The sequence below is a fragment of the Callorhinus ursinus genome, unplaced genomic scaffold (assembly GCF_003265705.2).
Source record: "Callorhinus ursinus isolate GAN/ISIS: 27379988/994484 unplaced genomic scaffold, GSC_fseal_2.0 scaffold12, whole genome shotgun sequence".
Classification (NCBI taxonomy): Eukaryota; Metazoa; Chordata; class Mammalia; order Carnivora; family Otariidae; genus Callorhinus; species Callorhinus ursinus.
Genome location: NW_027397074.1, coordinates 76,439,561 through 76,463,274, shown reverse-complemented (window position 1 = coordinate 76,463,274; position 23,714 = coordinate 76,439,561). Strand labels below are relative to the sequence as shown.

Below are 23,714 nucleotides of genomic sequence, written 5' to 3'. Positions count from 1 at the left end.
TGTTTTTCTCTTTGCCCTCATTTTCAGAGGGGCTTGTTTTATTTTTCCCCAACCCCCCCCCCCAACCCAGGCACTGCTTCATCGTCCAAAAGCAACAAAGGTAAAGAGAGCGCGTGAAGATTAGGTGATCTGGGGCAGAAGTTAATGATGGGGGGGTGGTGGGCATCTGATCTGGTTTGCCCAGTTCAGTTCACACCTGTTTTCTAGTGTAATTATTAATAACTTTGACTCTCAAAAGTGTTCTGGTTTGGATGACCAATTTTGTGGTTACTCAAGTTAAAGGATTCTGGGCGATTTGGATCACACTGTACTGTGAACACACAAATTGAGGATAAAAAGGACACACATGTAGCCAGGAGGAGGGTAATTGGGTAAAGTAGAAGTAAGTAAAGGGTAAGAGCTAGTTGTTGGGTGGATGGTCAAGAGATTATGATTTAATTAGGTGAACTCCAATATACAGATGTTGAAGGAGGAGCATGCCTTATGTTACGCTCTCAGATCTGTAAGGTCAGAGATATCAGACATCTCTCTGTGAGGTCAATCTAAAACAGTAACAATTATCTAAAGAGAGCAATATAAGTAGCCTGGGTTTCAATTTACGAGTTGTGCTCCAGAAAGAAGACAACAGAATAGGGGCAAGTCAGTCTATGTTCTCGTCAAACTAATTTGATTTGTTAATTCCTGGTTGTCATTTGCAAAGAACTGTTATTCTTGAGTTTCTTTAGAAGAGTGTTTCTCAAGGTGGAATTCTCAGACCCCTAGAGAGAGGGTCCTTGAGACCCTTTTGGGGAGGGGTGTCTATGAAGTCAAAACTGTATTTCGTAATAATACTAAAGCATTATTTGACTTTTTTTGGGGGGGCTGATGCCTACACTGAGGGGCAGAAGCAGTGGTGGATGAAACTGCTGGAACCTTAGCATGAAACAAGGCAGAGGCACCAGATGGCCTGGGTAGTCCTCATATTCTTCACCACCATGCAATCAGATTTTTAAAAATGCCAGTTTGTTAGTTATGTTAGCATGTCCTCAGTGAAGTAGTACAAATTATTAATTTCATTAAAAGTAAACCCTTGAGTCTTTAATCATCTGTAGGACAAAAGAGGAAGTACATATAAAGCGCTTTGTGGAGTATGGAATTTTGAAGGAAAAGCTCCTGTTCAGTTGTTTGTGTTGAGAACTGATCTGTACTGCTGCTGTGTTTTCTCTTTGAGTGATCAATTGGCAGACATCGTTATTCAGACTTGGATTCCTTGGCAGACATTGTCTTGAAAATAAAGGAAGTGAGCCTGTCACTTCCAGAAAAATAACTGACAGGATTTCTTGCCACTGATAAAACTGAGCTTTCAAGTGAAAATTTGAATTTTGTCTGCCACTGGGTGCTTCACAACTTCCTAGTACTTAAAAGACTTTTCTGATGAGCTCAATGGTGATATTAATAATGTGATTTTTTTTGATACTACCAAATGAAATGTATCAATATCTAAAAAGTCTGCAAAACTCAGTAGACTCATATTTTCCAAATGACTTATGTCATAAAATCATGCATGGGTCCATTCAAAGTATAAAATAGACTAGTGGGATTTCTGTAACAGAGTATATAAAGTTAATTGATACTGTTTCAGATTCCATATTGCCACTAACCCTTAAGGAAACTTTGCTGAGTTTTGGTGTATCAAAGAAGAATATTTTTCTGAAATATTATTTGAGTATCATCTGAAAAGGCAATTAAAGTCTTCCTTATCCAACTATACATTTATGTGAGTTCAGATTTTCTTCTTAAAATAACTGAACAGCAACTGATTGAATACAAGGTATATGAGAATCCAGATGTCTTCTATTAAGGAAATTTGAAAAAATGTAAAACTCTTCTCACTACTTTTTGGGGAGGGAGGGGTTAGATAATATAGTTGATTTCATGAGAAAATGTTAACAGGTAAGATGCTTAATATTATTTTTAAATTAATTTTAAACATACGTATTTAAAAATGTTTTCGTTTTAATTCTGCATGCAAGAAATATCTATAGATATAATCCACATACACAGAAGTTCTCAGGAGTCCTCAGTAATTTATGAGTGTAAAGGCGTCCTGAGACCAAAAGGTTTGAGAACCTCCGCTTTAGAGCACTGATTTTCAGCCTTGATGAGTATCAGGATCATCAGTGGAACTCTGAACTGCCATATCTGGGTCCCACCTCTAGAGATCCTGTGTTCATAGGTCTGGGGTGCAGCATGGACATCGGGGTTTTTTAAAAGTTGCTCACCGGCAGCCGAGGTTGGGAGCCACCACTTCAGTCCGATGCTGGAGGTGCACAGGCCCTGGAATTCTACCTGCACCTTCATGTAGTCTGTAAACTAAGGCGTTTCTTCTTCACTCATCTGGCAGAGATTTATCAAGCATCAGCTATACTCCAAGCACCGTTCTTAGTGCTGGAGATATGCCAGTGAGCAAACAGAAAACGCCTCTGCCCTTAGGGAGCTCGAGTTCTAGGAGAGGAGATGTATAGACCAATAGACAAAGAGGTCTTATTTTTCTGTAGGGCTGAAAGTGGAACTAATAAAATTCCAGAGCCAGGGAAAAGTGTGGTCCTGATGCTTGGGCTTGCTTTGCCTTCAGACCAGGTTTTGGCCCCGGTTTGCTGCAGGCTTCGGAGCTGGTGCCCCCAGAGCTCCAGCAGCCACAGGCATCGGCTGAAGCCCCGGTCACTGCCCGAGGGATCTACTCGGAGGACATGCCATCGGTGGCCCGGCCACGGCCTGTCGGGGGCACCACAGGTACACATGGCTGTTTAGCTTGCATTTCTGAGCTAGACAGCCCTTGCTTTTGGCTACATTCTGGAAGAGGACATTTCAGACTTCCCAGCGCTTTGGTGTCCCAGTATTCGGTGACCTGCACAACTGGTCTGAGCGGCGTTCCCCTGGTTCCTGGTGGAGGTGTAGTAGGCAGGGGAGGTGGGAAGAGAGGGTGGCTGAGATCCCAGGACTGTCGCCCTCTGATTTGTTCCTGAGTCTTTGTCTCAGAAGCTGTCCCTTCACGTGGAGTTCACAGCACAACTCTTCCAGGGGAGACGTTTCCGAATTCTTACGGTAAACTGAAAGAGCTATTGCTGAGCACTTGGTATGGCATTAAAAACAAGTGTTTGGGGCGCCTGGGTGGCTCAGTCGTTCAGCGTCTGCCTTCGGCTCAGGTCATGATCCCGGGGTCCTGGGATCGAGCCCCACATCGGGCTCCCTGCTCCGCGGGAAGCCTGCTTCCCCCTCTCCCACTCCCCCTGCTTGTGTTCCCTCTCTCGGTGTCTCTCTGCCAAATAAATAAATAATAAAAAAAAATCTTAAAAAAAACTCCCAATATTCAATCTTTAAAAAACAAAAACAAAAACAAGTGTTTGTTTTAAAGAAGGCATTTTTCCAGCTTGTGATAAGCAACTTTGGACGTTGCTGGCCAGTGACCTGAGGGAGATTTTTGTTTCATTTGGCCCTTGTGACGACGGATGCTGCTCATAGGTGACAAGCAGGGCCCAACATGCCTGAGCTGAGATTCCTACATGGCACTTGGCTGGTCTGCCCCAGCAGTTTACCTGAGATCCAGGCTTGAACCACAGAATTAAACATTGCTGTTTCGTGTCATGGAACTCCATCTCATCAATAGTTGACACTCTGAACGCTGTATTTGGGGATGTTGTTCATTGTTCCTAAAGCATCTATGGAGTTTAAGATTTAAGCTTTCTTTTTTTTTTGTACAGCTCAGCATACTCTGAAAAATCCTTAAAGTTCATTATACCCACCTAACTATGTTTATTCCAAGGGCTCAAAGTCACTCTTTTATTTTCCTTTTTTATTTTCATTTCTTCATCTTCCTGTTGGAAGCTTTAGTAAGAGGAGCCATTACATGTTAAATAGCTTATTTTTTTTTTTTTACAGTTTCTAAATTTTGGATGATACCTACCTTTCTAATGTCATCAAGATGGTGCCTGGGTGGCTCAGTTGGTTAAGCTACTGCCTTCTGCTCAGGTCATGATCCTGAGGTCCCAGGATCGAGTCCCGCATCAGACTCCCTGCTTGGCAGGGAGTCTGCCTCTCCCTCTGACCCTTCCCCCTCTCATACTTTCTCTCTCTCTCTCATTCTCTCTCTCTCAAATAAATAAATAAAATCTTTAAAAATACATAATGTCATCAAGGAACTAGTTTAAGCCAATTCGAAACTTGTAATAATTGGTGGATAATTACCCATTATGGTTTCTTTGGAAGTTCTTGTATGTTGCGTTGTCAGTCAACAAAACAAATAATATATCTGGATATCCTGCAGGATTTCATATATTTTACACATGCTGTGCTTACAGCGAGTTTTGTTTCTCCTGCTAATTATTGCTTATTTGAACGTTGTTGTTTATTAAATATCCCAAACAAAATTCAGACATACTCATTCTTAATCTAGGAGAATAGAGAAATGATACATATATAATATTTGAAGAGGATGTTATTTTCTAATAATTTCTAATAAGAGATTAAGTTGTGTAAAAATTTGTAATAGAAAATATTAAGATATACTGGAAGAGTTACCTCTCTGTAAAATGATCAAATATGTCTATATCTAAAAATTAGTAAAAGCAAAAGGAAAATAGTATCTAGGGAAGTATTCAGCAGATAGATATGTCCATGAGGTATTTTTATTAGAGGATGATTCATGTAAATTGATAAGTGGGCGGACTTCAGAGCATGAATGGGCAAAGGACAGGAAGAATGAATTCACAGAAGGAATATTTGTGTGGGGTGTGTATCACATGAAAGTAAAAATATGAAAAATGCCCAGTTTTGAAAACTACTAAAGAAATGTACATTAAAACCATGGCGAGACACCATTTCTGTCTTATATCTTTTCATAGTAATGTAGCGCGTGACAACATTAGTATCCAGTTTCTTGCTCTGTACAGTGGGCATAATGTGTTAGTACTTACCTCCTGTGGTTGTTTTGAGGATTGCAGAAGATAACAGAATGTGAAGGGCTCAAAATAGTGCCTGGCATGTTGTAAACTTTCAATGAACGTCAGCTACAATTATTATATTTTCAGTGGTGGCATAAATCACTAAACATTTGGAAAGCAGTTGGGAATGACTTACTGAGCTTTGGATTTGGGATTCCACTTTTATTTTTATTTTTTTATTTTTTGGATTCCACTTTTGAGAATCTAGGATTCTCCTCCCCAAAGAAATCCAAATACTGGGGAAAACCTACAAGTGCAAAGATATTTATTAGAGCATTATTCATAATAGCGAACAATTGTGAGCCTTCTAAACGCCTAGTAATAAGGGAATCAGTAAGTAAATTATGCATCTGTTTATTTATTATTAATTACTTAATTTCATTTGTTTTTTTTTTAATTCCAGTATACTTAATATATAGTGTTATATTAGTTTCAGGCATACAATAAAGTGATGCAGTATTTCTATACATTACTCAGTGCTCATCATGTTAAGTGTAACTCTTAAGCTCCTTCACCTACTTCACCCATCCCCCTACCTCCCTTCTCTGCTAACCATCTGTTTGTTCTCTGTAGTTAAGAATTGGTTATTTTGTTTGTCTCTTTTTTTCTTTGTTCATGTGTTTTGTTTCTTAAATTCCACATGAGTTAAATTATATGATATTTGTCTTCCTCTGACTGACTTATTTCACTTAGCATTATACCCTCTAGCTCTATCCACGTCATTGCAAATGGCAAGATTTCACTCTTTTTTATGGCTGAGTAATATTCCATTGTACACACACACCACCTCTTCTTTATCCATTCATCTATGGATGGATACTTGGGTTGCTTTCATAATTTGGCTATTGTAAATAATGCTGCTATAAACATAGAGGTGCATATATCTTTTTGCATTAGTGTTTTCATTTCTTTGAGTAAATGCCACTAGTGAAATAACTGGATTGTAGGGTAGTTCTATTTTTAATTTTTCGAGGAAACTCCCTACTGTTTTCCAGAGTGGCTGCAGCAGTTTGCTTTCCAAGCAGTAGTGCATGAGGGTTCCTTTTTGCTCTGCCTCCTCGCCAACACCTGTTGCTGCTTTTTTTTTTTAAGGATTTTATATATTTATTTGACAGAGAGCACAAGCAGAGGGAGAAGCAGGCTCCCCGCTGAGCAAGAAGCCCGATGTGGGACTCAATCCCAGGACCCTGGGATCATGACCTGAGCAGAAGGCAGACGCTTAACCGACTGAGCCACCCAGGCGCCCCGCTTCTTGTTTTTTTTGACTTTAGCCATTCTGACAGGTGTGAGGTGATATCTCATTGTAGTTTTGATTTGCATTTTTCTGATGATGAGTGATGTTGAGCATATTTGCTTGTGTCTGTTGGCCATCTGGATATCTTCTTTGGAGAAGTGTCTATTCACGTCTTCTGCCCATTTTTAAATGGATTATTTGTGTTTTCTTTTTGTTTTTGGTATTGAGTTGTATCAGTTCTTTATATATTTATTGGATATGTCACTTGCAAATATTTTTCCCCATTTCATAGGTTGCCTTTTTGTTTTATTTATTTATTTAGTTCAGTTAGCCAGCATATAGTACCTCATTAGTTTTTGATATAGTGTTCAGTGATTCATTAGTTGCATATAACACCCTCCTTTGCTGTGCAAAAGCTTTCTTATTTTGATGTAGTCCCAATAGTTTATTTTTGCTTTTGTTGCCCTTGCCTCAGGAGACATATCTAGAAAAATGCTGTTATGAATGATGTCAGAGAAGTTACTGCCTGTGCTTTCTTCTAGGATTTTTATGGTTTCAGATCTCACGCTTAGGTGTTTAATCTATTCTCAGTTTTATTTTTGTGTGTGGTATAAGAAAGTGGTCCAGTTTCATTCTTTTGCATGCTGCTGTCCAGTTTTCCCAACACCATTTGCCGAAGAGACTTTTTTTTCTCATTGCATGTCCTTGCTTCCTTTGTTAAAGATTAGTTGACCATATAATTGTGGATTTATTTCCTGGCTCTCTGTTTTGTACCAGGGATCTATGTGTCTCTTTGTGCCAGTACCACACTGTTTTGATTGCTACAGTTCTGTAGTAAATCTTGAAATCTGGGATTGTGATATCTCCAGTTTTGTTCTTCTTTTCCAAGATTGCTTTGGCTATTTAGGGTCTTTTGTGGTTCCATACAAATTTTAGGATTATTTGTTCTAGTCTGTGAAAAATGCTGTTGGTGTTTTGATAGGGATTGCATTAAACATATAGAATGCTTTGGGTAGTATGGACATTTTAGCAATATTCTCCCAGTCCATGAGCATGGAATATCTTTCATTTGTTTGTGTCATCTTCAGTTTCTTCCATCAGTTTTTTATGGTTTTCAGAATACAGGACATTGACCTCTTTGGTTAAGTTTATTTCTAGGTATTTTATTATTTTTGGTGCAATTGTAAATGGGATTGTTTTCTTAATTTCTCTTTCTGATACTTCAATGTTAGTATATAGAAATGCAGCAGGTTTCTGTATATTGATTTTGTATCCTGTGACCTTACTGATTCATTTATCAGTTCTAGTAGTTTTTTGGTGGAGTCTTTTGGGTTTTCTATATATAGTATCATATCTCTGCAAATAGTGAAAGTTTTACTTCTTCCTTACCAATCTGAATGCCTTTTATTTCTTTTTGTTGTATAATTGCTGTGGCTAGGACTTCCAGTACTATGTTGAATAAAAGTGGTGATTGGACTTCCTTATCTTGTTCCTCCTGATCTTAAGGGAAAATCTCTGTTTTTCACCGTTGAGTATGATGTTAGCTGTGGGTTTTTCATATATGGCCTTTATTATGTTGAAGTATGTTCCTTCTAAACGTAGTTTTTTGAGGGTTCTTATCATGAATAGATGTTGTACTTTGTCAAATGCTTTTTCCGCTTCTATTGAAATGATCGTATTGTTCTTTTCTCTTGTTGATGTGATGTATCACCTTGATTGATTTGGGAATATTGAATTATCCTTGCATCCTAGGAATAAATCCACTTGATCGTGGTGAATGATTTTTTAAATGTATTGTTGGATTTGGTTTTTTCGTATTTTGTTGAGGATTTTTGCATTTATGTTCATTAGAGATATTGGCCTGTAGTTCTTTTTTTTGTGTGTGTGATGTCTTTATCAGGGTAATGCTAGCCTCATATAATAAATTTGGAAGGTTTCCTTCCTCTTCTGTTTTTTGGAGTAGTTTGAGCAGAATAGGTATTAACTCCTTTTTAAATGTTTGGTAGAATTTGGGATGCCTGGGTGGCTCAGTCGGTTAAGTGTCTGACTCTTGATTTTGGCTCAGATCATGATCTCAGGGCCATGGGATTGAGCCCCTTTTTGGGCTCCATGCTCAGCAGGAAGTCTGCTTGAGATTCTCCCTCTACCTTTCCTCCTCTCCACCCAACTCTCTCAAATAAATGAATAAATCTTAAAAAAAAAATGGTGAAGCCATCTGGTCTGGATTTCTGTTTGTTGGGACTTTTTTGATTACTGATTCAATTTCATCATTGGTGATTGGTCCAAATTTTCTTTTTCTTCCTGATTCACTTTTGAGAGGTTATATGTTTCTAAGAATTTATCCATTTCTTCTAGATTGTCCAATTTGTTGGCATATAATTTTTCATAATATTCTCTTATAATCCTTTGTATTTCTGTGGTGTTGGTTGTTATTTCTCCTCTTTCATTTCTGATTTTGTTTGAGTCTTTTTTTTTTTTTTTAATGAGTCTGGCTAAAGGTTTATCACTTTTGTTGACTATTTCAAAAAACCAGCTCCTAGTTTCTATTGATCTGTTATATTGTTTTTTTAGTTTCTACTTCATTTATTTGTGCTCTAATCTTTTTTATTTTCTTCCTTTTACTGGTTTTAGGTGAACCAGGAAAAAAGGAACCCTTTTCCTGGTTTAGCTCCTTTAGGTGTAAGGTTAAGTTGTGTAAAATTTATCTTGCTTCTTGAGGTAGGCCTGTATTGGAATAAACTTCCCTCTTAGATCAGCTTTTGCTGCATTCCAAAGATTTGGACTATTGTTTTTATTTGTTTCATTTGTCTCTGTGTTTTTTGATTCCCTCTTTGATTTCTTGGTCAGCCCATTCATTGTTTAGCAGCATGGTATTTAACCTCCATGTATTTGTGATCTTTCCATATTTTTTTCTTGTGGTTGACTTCTAGTTTCATAGTGTTGTGGTCAGAAAAGATGCATGGTATGACTTCAGTCTTTTTTAATTTGTTGAGACTTGTTTTGTGGCCTAACATATGATCTATTCTGGAGAATGTTCCATGTGCACTTGAAAAGAATGTGTGTTCTGTTTTAGGATGGAATGTTCTGAATCTGTTAGATACAAGTGGTTCAGTGTGTCATTCAAAGCTACTGTGTGTTTGTTGATGTTCTGTTTGGATCTATCCATTGAAGTCAGTGGGGTGTTTAAGTTCCCTACTATTATTGCATTGCTCTTGATACTTTGTGTGTATTTGTTATTAATAGCTACTTTCTGTTTTTGGGTGCTCTTATATTGGTTGCATAAATATTTATAATTGTCATATCTTCATTTTGGATTGTTTCCCTTATGACTGTGTAGTGTCCTTCTTTGTCTTTTATTATAGTCTTTGTTTTAAAGTCTATTTTGTCTGATACAAGTAGTGCTATCCCGGCTTTCTTTTCACTTCCATTTGCGTGATATTTTTTCATTTTTACACATTTTACACTTTGAATCTGCATGGGTCTTAGGTCTGAAATGAGTCTCTTGTAGGCAGCATATTCTTGTTTTTTTTTTTTTTTTTATCCACATTCTGTCATCTACCCTGTGTCTTTTGATTGGTGTGTTTAGTCCATTTATATTCAAAATAATTATTGATAGGTATGTACTTATTGTCATTTTGTCACTTGTTTTATGGTTGTTTTTGTAGTTCTTCTCTATTCCCTTCTCTTGCTCTCTTATCTCATGGTTTGCTGGCTTAATTCAGTGATATACTTGAATTCCTTTCTCTTCATTTTTTTCAGATCTATTACTGTTTTTTTCTTGTGATTACCACTAGGTTTATATATAACATCTTATGCATATTGTAGTCTATTTTATTTTATTTATTTATTTTTTAAAGACTTTATTTATTTGACAGAGAGAGACACAGCGAGAGAGGGAACACAAGCAGGGGGAGTGGAGAAGCAGGCTTCCCATGGAGCAGGGAGCCCGATGCAGGACTCGATCCCAGGACCCTGTCTGCCAAAGGCAGACGCTTAACGACTGAGCCACCCAGGCGCCCCTTGCAGTCTGTTTTAAATTGATGGTAATTTAAGTTTGAACCCATTCTAAAAGCACTACATTTTTGCTCCTCACCCTCTCATGTTTTAGGTAAATGGTGTCATACTTTACATCCTTTTATTTTGTGAATCCCTTGACTGATTTTATAGATACATTTAATTTGTATTGCTTTTGTGCTTCCTACTTCCTCCTTTTCATATTCTTGCTTATGATCTCTTGTTTCCACTCAAAGAGTCCCCATTTCTTGTAGGGCTAGTTTAGTGGTGATGAATTCCTTTAACTTTTCTTTGTCTGGGAGACTCTTTATCTCTCTTTGTATTGTGAATGATAGCCTTGATGGATAGAGTATTCTTGGTTATGGGTTTTTTTTCTTTCAGCTCTTTGAATATATCATGCCACACCCTTCTGGCCTGCAAAGTTTCTGCTGAAAAATCCAGTGATAGCTGTATGGGGCTTCCCTTGTATGTAACTGTTTTCTTTTCTCTTGCTCTTTTTGAAGCTCTCTGTTTATCACTATTTTTTCTTTTGTCATTTTAATTACTATGTGTTTTGTTGTGGACCTCCTTGGGTTGGTTTTGTTGGGGGCTTTCTGTGCCTCCAAGATCTGGATTTCTTTTTCCTTCCCCAGATTTGGGAAGTTTTCAGCTATTATTTCTTCAAATAAATTTTGCTGCCCCCTTTTCTCTGTCTTCTTCTGGGATCCTTATAATGCAAATGTTGTTGTACTTGATGGTGTTGCTAAGTTCCCTTAATCTATTCTCACTTTTTATTATTCTTTTTTTCTCTCCCCTGTTCAGCTTGATTGCTTTCCATTACTCTGTCCTCCCGAAATTTTAGTGACTGAGTTTTTCATCTCTGGTTGGTTCTTTGTTTTCTCTTTGTTGACGGTCTCACTGGGATCTTCCACTTATTTCTCAAGTCCAGTGAGTATCTTTATGATTATTACTTTAAATTCTTTATCTGGCATATTACTTATCTCTGTTTCATTTAGCTCTCTTCCTGTTATTACCTCTCTTTCATTTGGGACATATTCCTCTGTCTCCTCATTTTGTCTAACTCTCTGTGTCTATTTCTATGCGTTAGGAAAGTCAGCTACATCTCCTGCTCTTGAAAGTAGTGGTCTTATGAAGAAGAGGTCCTGTAGTGCCCTGCAGTGCGATGTCCTCTGTTCATCAGAACCTGGTGCTTAAGGGGTATCTCCTAAGCACCTCCTCTGTGAGGGTGCACCCTACAATTGTGGCGGTGCCACTTTTGCCTTCAGTCCAGTTGTCTGTGATGGCTCTTTGGCTGTTATGGGCAGGGTTTGGTCCCTTGTTGTTAGTGGGCCAGTCTGGGGCCACATTGGGCTTGTTTTGGGTCAGACCAGGTGTTTGCCAGAGATACAGTAGCACTGAACTGGAGGGCATTTTCCCCATGTTGTCCCCTGAGAAGCTTTCCTTGGTTGACGGGGCTTGCAGTCACACCAGATGCCTGCCCCCAGCCCACTGCTGGGGTCCCAGTTGGACTAGTGTGTGTGGTTATCATCCTCTCACCCCAGGGCAGGAATCACTTTTTGAGTGGTGCAGATCCCCGTCAGGGCTGCTTGCATACTGCCACGCTTGTGGTACCTCTTTGTATGGATTCCTGCCAAGGGGGGGTTGGAGGGGGTGTGTCTGCAGGAGGATACAGGAACGGGGTGCCTGGTGTTAGTAGAGCTTCTCAGTTCTGCCCTAGGAGGAACCTGGAGCTTCTTTGGAGAGGGGCTAAGGGCAGGTTGGAGGGGGTGGGTCCACAGAAGTGTGTGGGGGTAGGGTGCACTGTTAGGGAGCCAGGTGGAGAGTATTTGTGCTGTGCTGGTTCCTGCGGGTGTCACATATATGTAGGCCAGGGGTGCTGGGCATGGAAGTGGCATCTCTATACCCCAAGCATTTTTCAAACTGCTGCTTCTGTGCTGTATCTAAGTGGGGCTGTTTTTGCTCTGTCTCTTTAAAGGTGGGGACTCAGTTTCCTCTTGCCCTCTGCCTTCCAGAGTTGAGCCTATTCATTTTTAACGTTCTAGGTGTTAAACCCCACTGATTATAAGAATTCGTGAAGTTAAGCCCCTCTGGTTTTCAAAGTCAAATGATATGGGGATTGTCTTCCCAGTGCAGGCCCCCTGTGCCTGGGGTGCCTGAGGTGGGGCCTTCTCCTCTCCCTTCTCTGTGCTTGCAGTGACTCTCCTTCCTGAGGACAGTCTGGAGGGTTGGGTTTGGTTCCTGAACGCATCTCTGCCCTACCTACCTTTCTGATGTGGCATCTTCTCTATGTTTAGCTGTGGAGAGTCTGTTCTGCCAGTCTTCAGGTCATTTTCTGGATGATTTACACTGATGTGGGTGTTCTCTAGGTGTATCTGTGGGATGAAGTGGCTTAAGGTTCTACTTCACCATCTTCCCTGGAAGTCCCCAGTTGTGTAGCTATTTAAAATGAAGAGCTCAGAAAGAGTCAGAAAAAGAGGGTTTAAGATTTCCCAATTGCCTCTTACTTTTATGGTACTTGACCTATTTTGTCTCTTTCAATTCTTGAAATAACATCATGAAGTGGATTTTTTATCCCCATTTGAGAATTGAGGCATCCAGGCTCAGTGGGAGTGGTAGCCAGCTGCCCAAGGTCACAGTGGCAGGGCTGGAATGCAAACACAGTTTTCCTGCATGTGATGCCCCACTTGAATCATGGGGAAAGCCTGTGCTGTATCATTAACTTAACAAAGCAAGGTACAGAATTTTGTCTGAATTATGATTTCAACTACCACTGTAGTTTTAACACAAAGGTATGCTTTTCTGTCTATGCACTTTTCTGCACTTTGGTAAATTCTGGGGAACAGTGTACTGCATTTTTTGTTCTTTGCAGGATTTGTTCAGTGTGTATTGGGCAAACAGTACTGATAGGCCTAATAATTTTAATAACTATTATAAAACTTCAGTAACTGGCAAGAGTTTCTGTAGGGTACATTGCTCTGATAAGAGCCTGGCAGGTTTTTTCTGAACTTTAGTTATTAGATAACCAAATAAAACTGTGGCATCCCCCCCTTTTATTGATGTATTTGGCTAATGGAGGCTGTTAATTTGACAAGTTGAGTAGGAGAGGACTGGAAGATGGAGAGGGCCACCCCCCCACCTCCATGAAATCTCTGAACCTTGTAGGACCAGTCTGCACAACACGGATGAATTTGATGATCCTAGGAGCTTTTGGAGACAAGTATTTTATTTCACAGTGCTTAAAGACCACTTTTTTTCTCCCTTAATCTATGAAATAGGGATATATCCATATACCAAAAGTTGATGGAGGAGAAAATACGTCGTTTACAGCCTGGCCTTCATAGCTACCTGAGGCTGTAGCGTGTCTAAGTGTGGAGCATGAGCTCTAGAGAGACTCCTGGCTTTAGCCATCAGTATACCTCACTGAGGAGGCTGGGTGGGGGGGGTTGGCTTTAAAATTTTAATTATGACATAGCTAAGTTATGGGGAAAATATAAGTATGGTGAAAATAAATGTACTTAAACATTCTGAAATCAAAGAAATATGCACCCTGCCTTTTAAGAAAATATACATATTGTATTTTCTCTCCTTGTGAATCTCAAAGCCACGAGCAAGAAGGAGCTAGGTTTCAGCTTCTTTATAGCTCCAAAACTTTTCACTCCCTTTTCTCTGAGTAAGGAAGATTATCCTTATTTGTAACCTCTACAGAAATGAATAGAAGGGCCCTTTATTATAGCCTTTATACACTGTCCTTTGATGTCTAGCTAGGAAAATAAGAACATCACTGTTAGTCACTGTATTAAACAGAAGTAAAAGCCCATGAACCAAGAAGCTCACGGTCTGTTTTCCATATGAAATGTCATTCTCTGGAGATAGAATTGGTGCTGTGTTTGAACAGTGCTTGTATCCCTTTTCCCTAAGAGAAAGCTGTGGTCAGAACCGAAGTGTCTTGGTTGCCTGGGTGGTGCAGTCTCTTAAGCGTTCAACTCTTGGTTTCGGCTCAGGTCTTGATGTCAGGGTCATGAGATTGAGCCCTGTGTCGGGCTCCAAGCTTAGCGGGGAGTCTGCTGGAGATTCTCTCTCTCCCTCTCCTTCTGCCCTTCCTCTCTCTCTCTTTCTCTCTCAAATAAATCTTTTTTTTTTTTTTTTAAGATTTTATTTATTTGTCAGAGAGAGAGAGAGAAAGCACAAGCAGGGGGAGCGGCAGGCAGAGGGAGAAGCAGGCTTCCTGCTGAGCAAGGAACCTGATGCGGGACTTGATCCCAAGACCTGGGCTGAAGGCAGACGCTTAACAAACTGAGCCACCCAGGTGTCCCTCAAATAAATAAATCTTTTAAAAAAAAGAACCAGAGTGTCTTGCTGGGCAGCCTCACTTCCCTGCAAGTGTTGACCAGGCTGCCTCACTGTGTTCCTTCAGGCTCCCAGATTCAGCACCTGACGCAGGTGGGAATCGCAAGCAGAATTGGAGCCCAGCCAGTGGAAATCCCACCAAGCAGAGGCAGCCAATATGGGGGACCAGGTTGGCCTTCATATGGGGAGGATGAAGGTGGCCGAAGAGAGGCTGTGAGTATCTTGTGTTTGGGTCATCACTGAAAATTCAGACATAATCAGTTAATTTAACTGCTTCTGCTTTGGGGATCCCTTTTTAAAACCTATGTAAGTAAAAGTTTTAACCTCTCTCCCTTTTCTCTGTGAGTGTATTTTTGCTTGCAGTTTCTGGGTAGTAAATTCCCACCCACCCAGAGTGGGAGAGTAATTGCACTGAACTTGTAGAAACTATATAATTTTTCCTGAGGCAGATTTCAGGCTTAAAGTAGTGAATTTTTGAAAATAACCTTTACAAAATAATAAAAGCGATACTCATTACAGAAAATCTGGACAGAGACCTGTAAGTAAGAGCTACCTTTAAAATTTTTCCAATTTTTTTATATTGTGGTAAAACACACATAATATAAAATTTGCCATCTTAACTATCTTTGAGATGGCAAATTCAGTTCAAACCAGTTCAGTGGTTTTAAATACATTCGTGACATTATGCAACCATCCCCACAATCCATCCGATAGTATTTTTCATCTTGTAAAATGGAAAGTCTGTGCTCATTAAACACTAAGTGCCATTTGCCCTCCCCTCCAGCTCCAGGCAACCACAGTTGTACTTTCTGGCTCAGTGATTTTGACTTTAAAGTAATGAATTTGAACCTGTAGGTGACTAAAATCTGGACCTGATCTTTGGCGTCATTGTGTAAATATGCATGATCTTACATACCTACTTGCTCACCATTTATGCTTTGTTGTGGGTTTATCCACATCATTTCTCTTATGACCCCCCACGAGATGCTTCTGCCATAAGCTCACAGTTTAGGTTTCCAAGGCACAGAGTTTCTCTTAGAGGCTTCTCATCACTTTGATCACTCCTTTATAGGAATGAAATCAATATGGGCACAGGTAATTCCCACAAATGCTTTTCTTTGTTTTTCTCAAGAATTTTACATGCATTTGCATGTTTTCCAGCAAATACACTGAATTATTTTCATGACCGGAGGCTTCTATTACTCAGTGAAAGAAAATTAATTTTAGAATATAATTTTCCTCTAATAGATACATTGTTATACTTAGAATTTCAGATATCTGCTTTACATTTGCTGACCTTTTTCTGACTTCATTGTGCCCAACTTATTTTCATAAGGTATTTCGGGTTTTCCTATCAAATCCATTGTTTACTTACACTGCCTCTTTATCACTATTTGGAAACGTGACATGTAGGAATATTCGAGGGCTTGAATGCCATGTTTACTGTGAGGCTTACTTTTTAGCATAAGTGAAACCACAGATTTAGTACTCTTGTATATATCGAAAGAGAGATTTTTTCACTGAAAAATATCACTGAAAAGTACAATAATTCTGGTCAAATGAATGCCCAATTTACTTATGCAAATATAAGCAAAACTATTGTGTGTCCTAGTGCAGATAACTTTTTAAAGAAAAGGCTCTGCAGAACAGTCAATAGATACACAGATAAATAAAGTGGACAATGATTTTGTGACATTGTTCGTGTTCTGTGTCGCACGCACACCCTCCCAGGCCTCGAGTCCCAGAGCAAAGGCAGTTCTTGTCAGTCTCTCTGCAGGTACTTGCTCATCTCTTCCAGCTGTCAGAGACCTTCATTTGACCTTTCACCTCCACAGGGCACCCCAGCTCTCCAGGTCCCTTCCTGTTCTCCCAGTGGGCCACTTCCTTCCACACACAGGGGCACAGAGACTTGGCCGACCTCATCATTCTTTCTGTCTGCCTTTAAGCAAATATATATCAGGCACCTGTTAAGTTCAGGGGTTTCTTTGTTGTATTGCTCTCCCTCCAGCAGTCCTCTCCACAGTTTCTATATTCCATCCTGGGGGCCTTCTTGGAGGGCCATGTTCGGTGGGAGGTGGGCAGAAGTCCTGGGAGCGTGCCCACCACCAGTTTGAATTGGATTTTCCCTCCTGTTCTTACGTGGGAAGTACAGTAACGTTTGCTGTGTTTTTTCAGACGCACATGCTTGGACATCAAGAATATTCTTCTTCACCACTGTTCCAGGTGCCAAGGACTTCAGGTAGGGAGCCCTCCGCTCCTCCCGGGAACCTCCCTCACAGGGGGCTGCAGGGTGCGGGGCTGACTTACACCACCAGCTCCACAGAAGACCTCCAGCCCGGCCACTCTTCAGCTTCACTCATCAAAGCGATCCGCGAGGAGCTGCTCCGGCTCTCCCAGAAACAGACCGCCGTGCAGAACTTCCACAGCTGATCGGCCTCGCCTTGCAGATTTGCCAAGTATCTGCTTCCCGTGGAAGCAAGACTAAATGGAAATCAACTAAATGGGTATTTGTGAGAGAACGTGCATCTCCTGGGCTAGGTGCCCGTGTAAAGGAGCAAGTTGCAATTTTAGAGGATGCCATAAGTCACATGACAGCTCATGATGCTTTTAATAAGTTGGCAATTTTTTGACCACTTGGGTTTCAGTCAAAATTTACGTACTTTTGGCCAAAAGCCAGCAGCACTTCATGAAGGCAAACCACAAACCTAAGCTAACAACAAGAACAACAACAAATCACTAAATTAGTCTCCTTTTTAAAGGTAAAAGATGGAAATGTATAGATGGTATAGGGATTAACGGAATCCAGCTTTTCCGTGGGAAGATATGATTCAGACTGGTTTGTATGGTGAACTTGCTGCTTTGTTTTCTGAGAAAAGAGATTTGAAGACATTTTATTAACAGCTTGATTTCCCTCTTTTTCTCCATAGGAACTTATTTTAATAGTCATATTAACAACAAAAATACTAAGACTGTTTGGGAATAAAAAAAGCTACTAGTGAGAAACCAAATGATAGATTGTAGAGCCTGATGATTCCAAAAGAAGCCATCATCTGCATTTTTCCTTCTACTTCTGGTGCTACAGCTCCGAGGGCCCCTTCACCTTTATGTCTGTGAAATGCAACTTTGGCTTTTTCAATGGAAGGATATGTTGAAGATTTCATTTTGTTCTATAAAGAAAAAAAAAACACCTCCCCAATGGGGTGTGGGGGGGAGTTTAATATTTATTTGGTTATTCAAAATACATATCAAAGTTTAGATTTACATTCTTAATTGTATTTGCTGTTTATTAATTGGGCGCATGCAACTACCAACAGCATCCCATTTCAGTGCATGCCATCATTAAGGTCAGACCTATAAAAGGAGGCTTTCAGGAGGTCATAACTAATCCTTGCACTTGGCTGATGAGTTGCTCACAAATTATGTTTGAACGAGAAATCTTACATGATCAAAAATTATTTATAAAAACTACCAGGACCAACAAATTGTTATTCACAAGTACGTTTCTAGTAATCGCATTCTCTGTGTTCAAGACCTGGAAATGAAACGGAGTTCACTCCAGCCTCTCAGTAATAAATCAAGAAATGTAAAGAGCTTTGAGGACCACAAGGGAAAGGAGAGAGTTGCTCCTGGTTTCTGATTTTATTGTGCATGACCACTGAGTGACTGTTAAAACCATCTTACAAGGTTCTTGGGACCTGACAGAGGGTGTCATCTGTCTTAAGATTCACTCCTGAAGTAAACATTTCCCTACTTCCCAAATTAGACTAAGGGATATAATAACAAGGGCCATTCTGTTTTCTGATACCTGAGTAAAGCTCAGAAGAAAAACAGATAATGGATTTCCACTATGAATCCTTTTTTTATTAGATCCACTAATACTTTTAATTAACAATGGATAAACAGAGAGAATTTGGGGCTCTGATGAATCAAAATCTGTATCAAATTTTAAGAACCCTGAAACAGCTAAAATAGGTTTCCAAAGTGTAATCACTGGGGGCCAGAATCATGTTTTAGCACTTCCTCAATGAAGCCTGTCAGACAGTCTTATGATACAGGGAATGTTGCTTCTGGGATGTTGAATGTAGCCTTTTTTTTCATCTGTGCTCTCTGAAAGAGGAGGGGTGCAGGGGAATAAGTCTCTCATGGATGTTAAAGGAATGGAAATCCCTTATCAGGCAGGCCTCATGGGCTCCAAGGAGTGTGGGAGGTAAGACCCCTTTCTGGGCATGATTTTTTACTTCTCAGTCTTCGTTTAATACCAGACTCTCCCCAGAATGGAGGATTATCTTTGCATGTCGCTCAAAAATACCAGGTTTCCTGACTATGTTAAGAATTTGAGATATCCGAGCAGAATTTTATTACAGACACCTTATAGTGAATTCAGATCGTGTGACAGCAAATGGAATAAACATAGACGCCCTCCTCCCATTCTGCTCAGTGTCATGTTTGCACACAGTGTACTAAGAATGGTTACCTCCTCTGTACATTCCAGAGACGGGTGTCTGTTTTCCAGAGGGCTGCTGTTGTGATTTGATGCCTTTCAGACTAGCGTAAAAGGATTCTACCTGTATTGTTATGCTTAGAATTGATAGACTTTTCAACTGATGTCATGACCAAAGATAACATAGGATAACCGGTGTTGTGTGGTGTGGTGGGGGCAGGCTCATGGGATCACCAGCATTCTTGTGTTGATTGTAAAGCACACTCTGCACTTGTTTTCTCTAAACACCTGCAGCAGTTTTGCCTGTCACCAAACTCAGGACAGACTGTCGTGGGGAGCACCACACCCAGGTGGGTCTTTGGATACGCAGTTAACATGATCTACTGAAAAGAAAGGTCCTCATGTTGATCTTGTGTGGCTTTGAAGTTCCATTAACTGAAGTACTCTAAAATGAAAAGTTAAATTTTGTATCTATTCTCTTTTCCTAGTTTAAAAGTTCTGGTGGTAATAATGCAAGCCATAAAGTTGAGTCAGAATTTCAGAGAGGGTTGGAGATCATTTTCAGAGTCTACGTTGTCACCAGCTTGCTGTGTCAGGTGCCTTCCTGAGCCTCTTTCTCCCCATCAGCCAAATGACGACAGACCTCTTCTGTCCACCTCCCAGAATTTCTTGTTTCAAGATTCAGCTATGATCTTGTGCGTAAACACTTGAGGAGGGTGCACAAAGCTTGGTGAAGTGTAAAACATTATCTGTATGATTGTACTGGGATTGGACAGTCTGACATGCTATTATCTACCAGTGGATGACTTCACATGGAGGTAACCAGAGCAAAACCCAAGGGCTCCATGTGACTCCTCTTCCTCTTTCCCAATTTGCTTGAAATTCACATCCTTCATCCTTAACTTTAAAACAGCGTTTGTATCAAACATCTTTCTGCACCTGAATTTTTGCCATTTCTAGCACCAGAAAAGTCAACATGAGTTCTTTTAGATCTTAGAATCTAAGTCAGATAACATAGCTGGGTATAAAAGATGGAAGATACAGATACAGATACATAATGTGGTGTGAACATCAGTAAGATTCACTGAAAATACACAAGTACATTGGGTACTCAGGAGAAAGGAAGTTGTACATTTGGAAACCATGGGATCCTGGGGAGAAGCCCACCTCAGAAGCTACTTAAATGAAGATGAGGGAGCTGGTGAGATGGCAAGGGAAGAGCTGGGAGTGGGCCCGGGGAAGGACAGAGAAAGTGGGCGAAGCTGTCCTCGAAAATGAACTTGACCTGCTGCAATATGGGGTGAGGATCCCTAACTGCACCATTTAGGGAGTTTTAATAAAACAAGAGGAAATGGGGCTGTGAGGATGTGTTTGCAATAATACAGCAAGAAAATGGCTGGGTCTGCGAAGAAGGTCTGCGCAGCAAGAGATCCAGTTTGGAGGAGGGAAGAGAAGAGTACCAAGAACTGCTGGAGGACCAACTGTAAAGTATGAAAATATTGTAAGAATTCCACCAAGGTTTCCTGCTTAGGGCAGCTCTCAGTGGTCAGCCATTCAAACACATTAAATCCTTTGTGGAGCATAGTAGGTTATAAATAAATATATTCCAGTTCTTTATAGCTGCCTATACAATTTTCTCCAAATTTTGAAGAGTAGCAAGGACGTTCTACTTTTAATTTAATTTCAGAATATGTTTTGATTTTGGTGGGACATGGCTTTTGAGCAGCAGACTAAGCAGGTTTTGCCAACCGGATTTTTCAGGGCATGAGGCCTGTGATGCAAAGCACAGGTGAAGGTGCACCTGAAGGCTTTGGGCCGAAACAGGTAATTGTGTGCTTTATGAGCCTCCCATTTAACTGTGTACTGCATTGCCCTTAGTGCTCCAGTGGCCGAACCAGTCACTCGGACACCAATTTGCATTTGCAGTAATTCACATGTTAATCATTAAATAAACTTCTCTTTCCCTTTCACACTAGATTCTTAGACATGAATGAATTTGCTAGTTGAAAGGAAAACTTGTTAGGGTTCTGGGCAGGTGAGAAGGGGGCCTCCAGTCTTAACAACCATACTAACATCAGCTCAAGGTGAGCTTTAGCCATTCCATTTCTACCTCCAAAGCCAGTCTCCAGAGCCTGCTTATCCACATTTGTCCCTGATGGGAGCATAAGGGAGTCCACTTCTGGACCTGCACACTGACCATTTGATCACAAAACACATTTTTATGGAATGGTAACTTGAACTTTGTTTTTACATTTAATCCAACGTATTAATGGATATTCTTATAACAGGTGAGAGGGGTTTCTAGGAGCAGCTGCTGTAACATACTCATAAAATGTAATAGGCTCACACTTACTACCTAATGAATAAGGAGTGTGTATATTTTAGGTTTCTTTTGATATTCTTGGAGGTAACTTTGAGTGTTTAGGACTCCTCTCTTTAGTATTAAAAAGACTTGAAAACTGAAACCTCACGGTACGATCCTAATTCCATGCTTGTGTGTGTTAACACTACGTTTGAGAATTTATCTTAAGAACACACAGCAGCATTGAAATTTAGGAAAAGAATATTAAATGCCTTTGGAAACATGAAACAAAGTTAGGAACCAGCGAGCAAGTGAGAGAAGGAATGAATGTCTTAATCTGAAGTGGTCTAGTCCAAATTAGTTTCCCACAGGGTAGTTATACAGGATCCTTGCTTTTCCTTCTTCCAGGTTTTTCTGCTGTGGGGCCACTTCACATTTAATGAAAGAGTGAATGGTGGAAGGGACAGAGATAAAAATTGAAGTGATTTAAGTCACTCGGTCCCTGATTCCACCAAAACCTTTCTGGACATTCTGGAGCATTGTGAAGGGTCTCATGCCCCTGTTTCATGACTTGACTCCCTAAGTGTGCAAGTTAGGAATAGTACAGGGCCAAATTTAAGACCGACCCCCTGTACTGTTCCGCTTGTTCATGTGGGGAAAGAAGGAGGCTCCACTGATTAATGCACTGGCTCTAAACACCAGAGGGCTCATTTCGGAAAAGGGGGTAAAAACTCAGCTTGGCCCTCCTCCAGAGCATCTTCGAGGGAGCATGGAGATTGGGCTCTACCCTCGCAGGAGAGGTGGCTCAGCAGAGCTGCTCTGGGATGCCCACTTGTCTCCTCCTACTTTGTCAAGGTCCATGTTCTTCTGACTCTTCCTGCACTCTCATTCCTGGACTGTGAGTGATAATGTACGAAAATATGCAGAGTAAATTGAAGCCACTCGTGGCATCAATACTGCAACTTGAACTTGACAATCATGGTTTGCTGGTCTCAAACGGGCACTTGAATTTCAGCGTGGGTATATGATTTAGTGATCGAACTCTCCCTTCTATTTGTCGGTTATGTTTCTACCCTTCAATTAGCTGCCCTGTTTTCTAATGTGCTGTAGAGTTTTTGAAATAATTTATGCAAGTGTTTGGTTTCCATGTTTACAATTTATACTGCTTTCCTAGCATTTTAAATGGAAATGTCAATAAATGCTATGAATTGGTGTCAAATGATCTTTTCTGTTCATTTCCTTTGTAATATGATTTTCTCATTTGTGAAGTGTGATGGTAGAAGGAAATGGTGGTTGTGTCCCTGGTGAGAACACCTAGGACCTTCATTTTCTAAGGAGTTAAGTTGAAACAAGTCTAGTCCGCTTGTACAGTTTGCAGAACTGTTCACTCCTCCCTTGGCTGGTGCCACCCCCTTCTGCCCACGTGTTTTGCTTTTCTGCTACCCACTGATCAGATTGATGCTCCCACTAAGAGCAGATTCATCTTGGAATTAAAAGATTAGGACTCTACAGTCTAGAAGGATAAAGGAAAAGATCAAAGTCTGTACAACCTTGAAAGGTAATAGGGTAAACCTGGAGTTGTTTATGAAACCCAAGACCATAATGCCTTGAAACTGAGAAAAGCAAAAGGAACAAAGTGCGGTGGAGCATAACAATGACATGAAATGTGGAAACATGGATAAGATCCTGGAACAACAAGAACAATAACAGATGACATTAGAGGAAAAAGTGGTGAAACCCAAATAAAGTTCATAGGGTAGTTAGCCGTATTGTGCAAAGGTTAATTTATTGGTTTTGCTAACTTTACTGTGATTACTAAGACTTCTCTCAGGGGACATGCAGAAACACTCTACGTTTACAGTTTTTCTCTAAATCTAAAATGATGTAAAAATTTCCAAAATGAGTTTGGCACAGATGAGGCTGCCAGACCCCGGGCAGAAGCTAATGTGAGCCTGCTATGGGCAACCAACACCCAGGCACTTACCATGCTTCTCAGAGCTTAAGACAACTGGCAAGTCTTGGCAGAAAATACACTTCCATGAAGGAGAAGTCATAGGATCCACCAAAAGGAGAGTTTGGACCTAAAAATCAGAAAAATAAAATAGACCGCTATGAAAGAGACCTTAAAGAAAGTATGTCTTAAATGACAAAATCAAATACTACTCCTTGAAGGAAAAATAAAGGAATTTTAAAACCTGTGCACACACAATGGCCAGATACTCCATTATTTTCGACATAGCTGGCAGTTTTAATTAATACGTCCTCATGTTTTAATAAACATAGCTTTAGATGAAAAAGAACAAGCAAAATACAATAGACTAACTGCCACAACTTGTTCCCCTAAGAGGTTTTCTATGTTCTGCATGTAAATAGGTTCAAAACCATAGAAGAACAAGG

General features: G+C 40.2%; 1 protein-coding gene across 4 annotated transcripts in view; it reads left to right on the top strand.

The window, feature by feature from the left end:
• KIAA1549 (KIAA1549 ortholog) overlaps window positions 1-22,525 on the top strand; it is a 91,238-nt gene extending 68,713 nt beyond the window's left edge. For 3 of the 4 annotated variants that reach the window (XM_073899260.1, XM_073899259.1, XM_025854916.2), the window contains 3 exons: window positions 2,615-2,772; window positions 14,642-14,787; window positions 16,750-22,525. In XM_073899260.1, coding sequence (XP_073755361.1) covers window positions 2,615-2,772; window positions 14,642-14,787; window positions 16,750-17,004 — 559 coding nt within the window. In that variant the 3' untranslated portion in view covers window positions 17,005-22,525. The remainder of the gene's footprint in view (window positions 1-2,614; window positions 2,773-14,641; window positions 14,788-16,749) is intronic. The other variant, XM_073899261.1, reaches the window with a different exon arrangement.
• The last annotated feature ends 1,189 nt before the right edge of the window (window positions 22,526-23,714 follow it).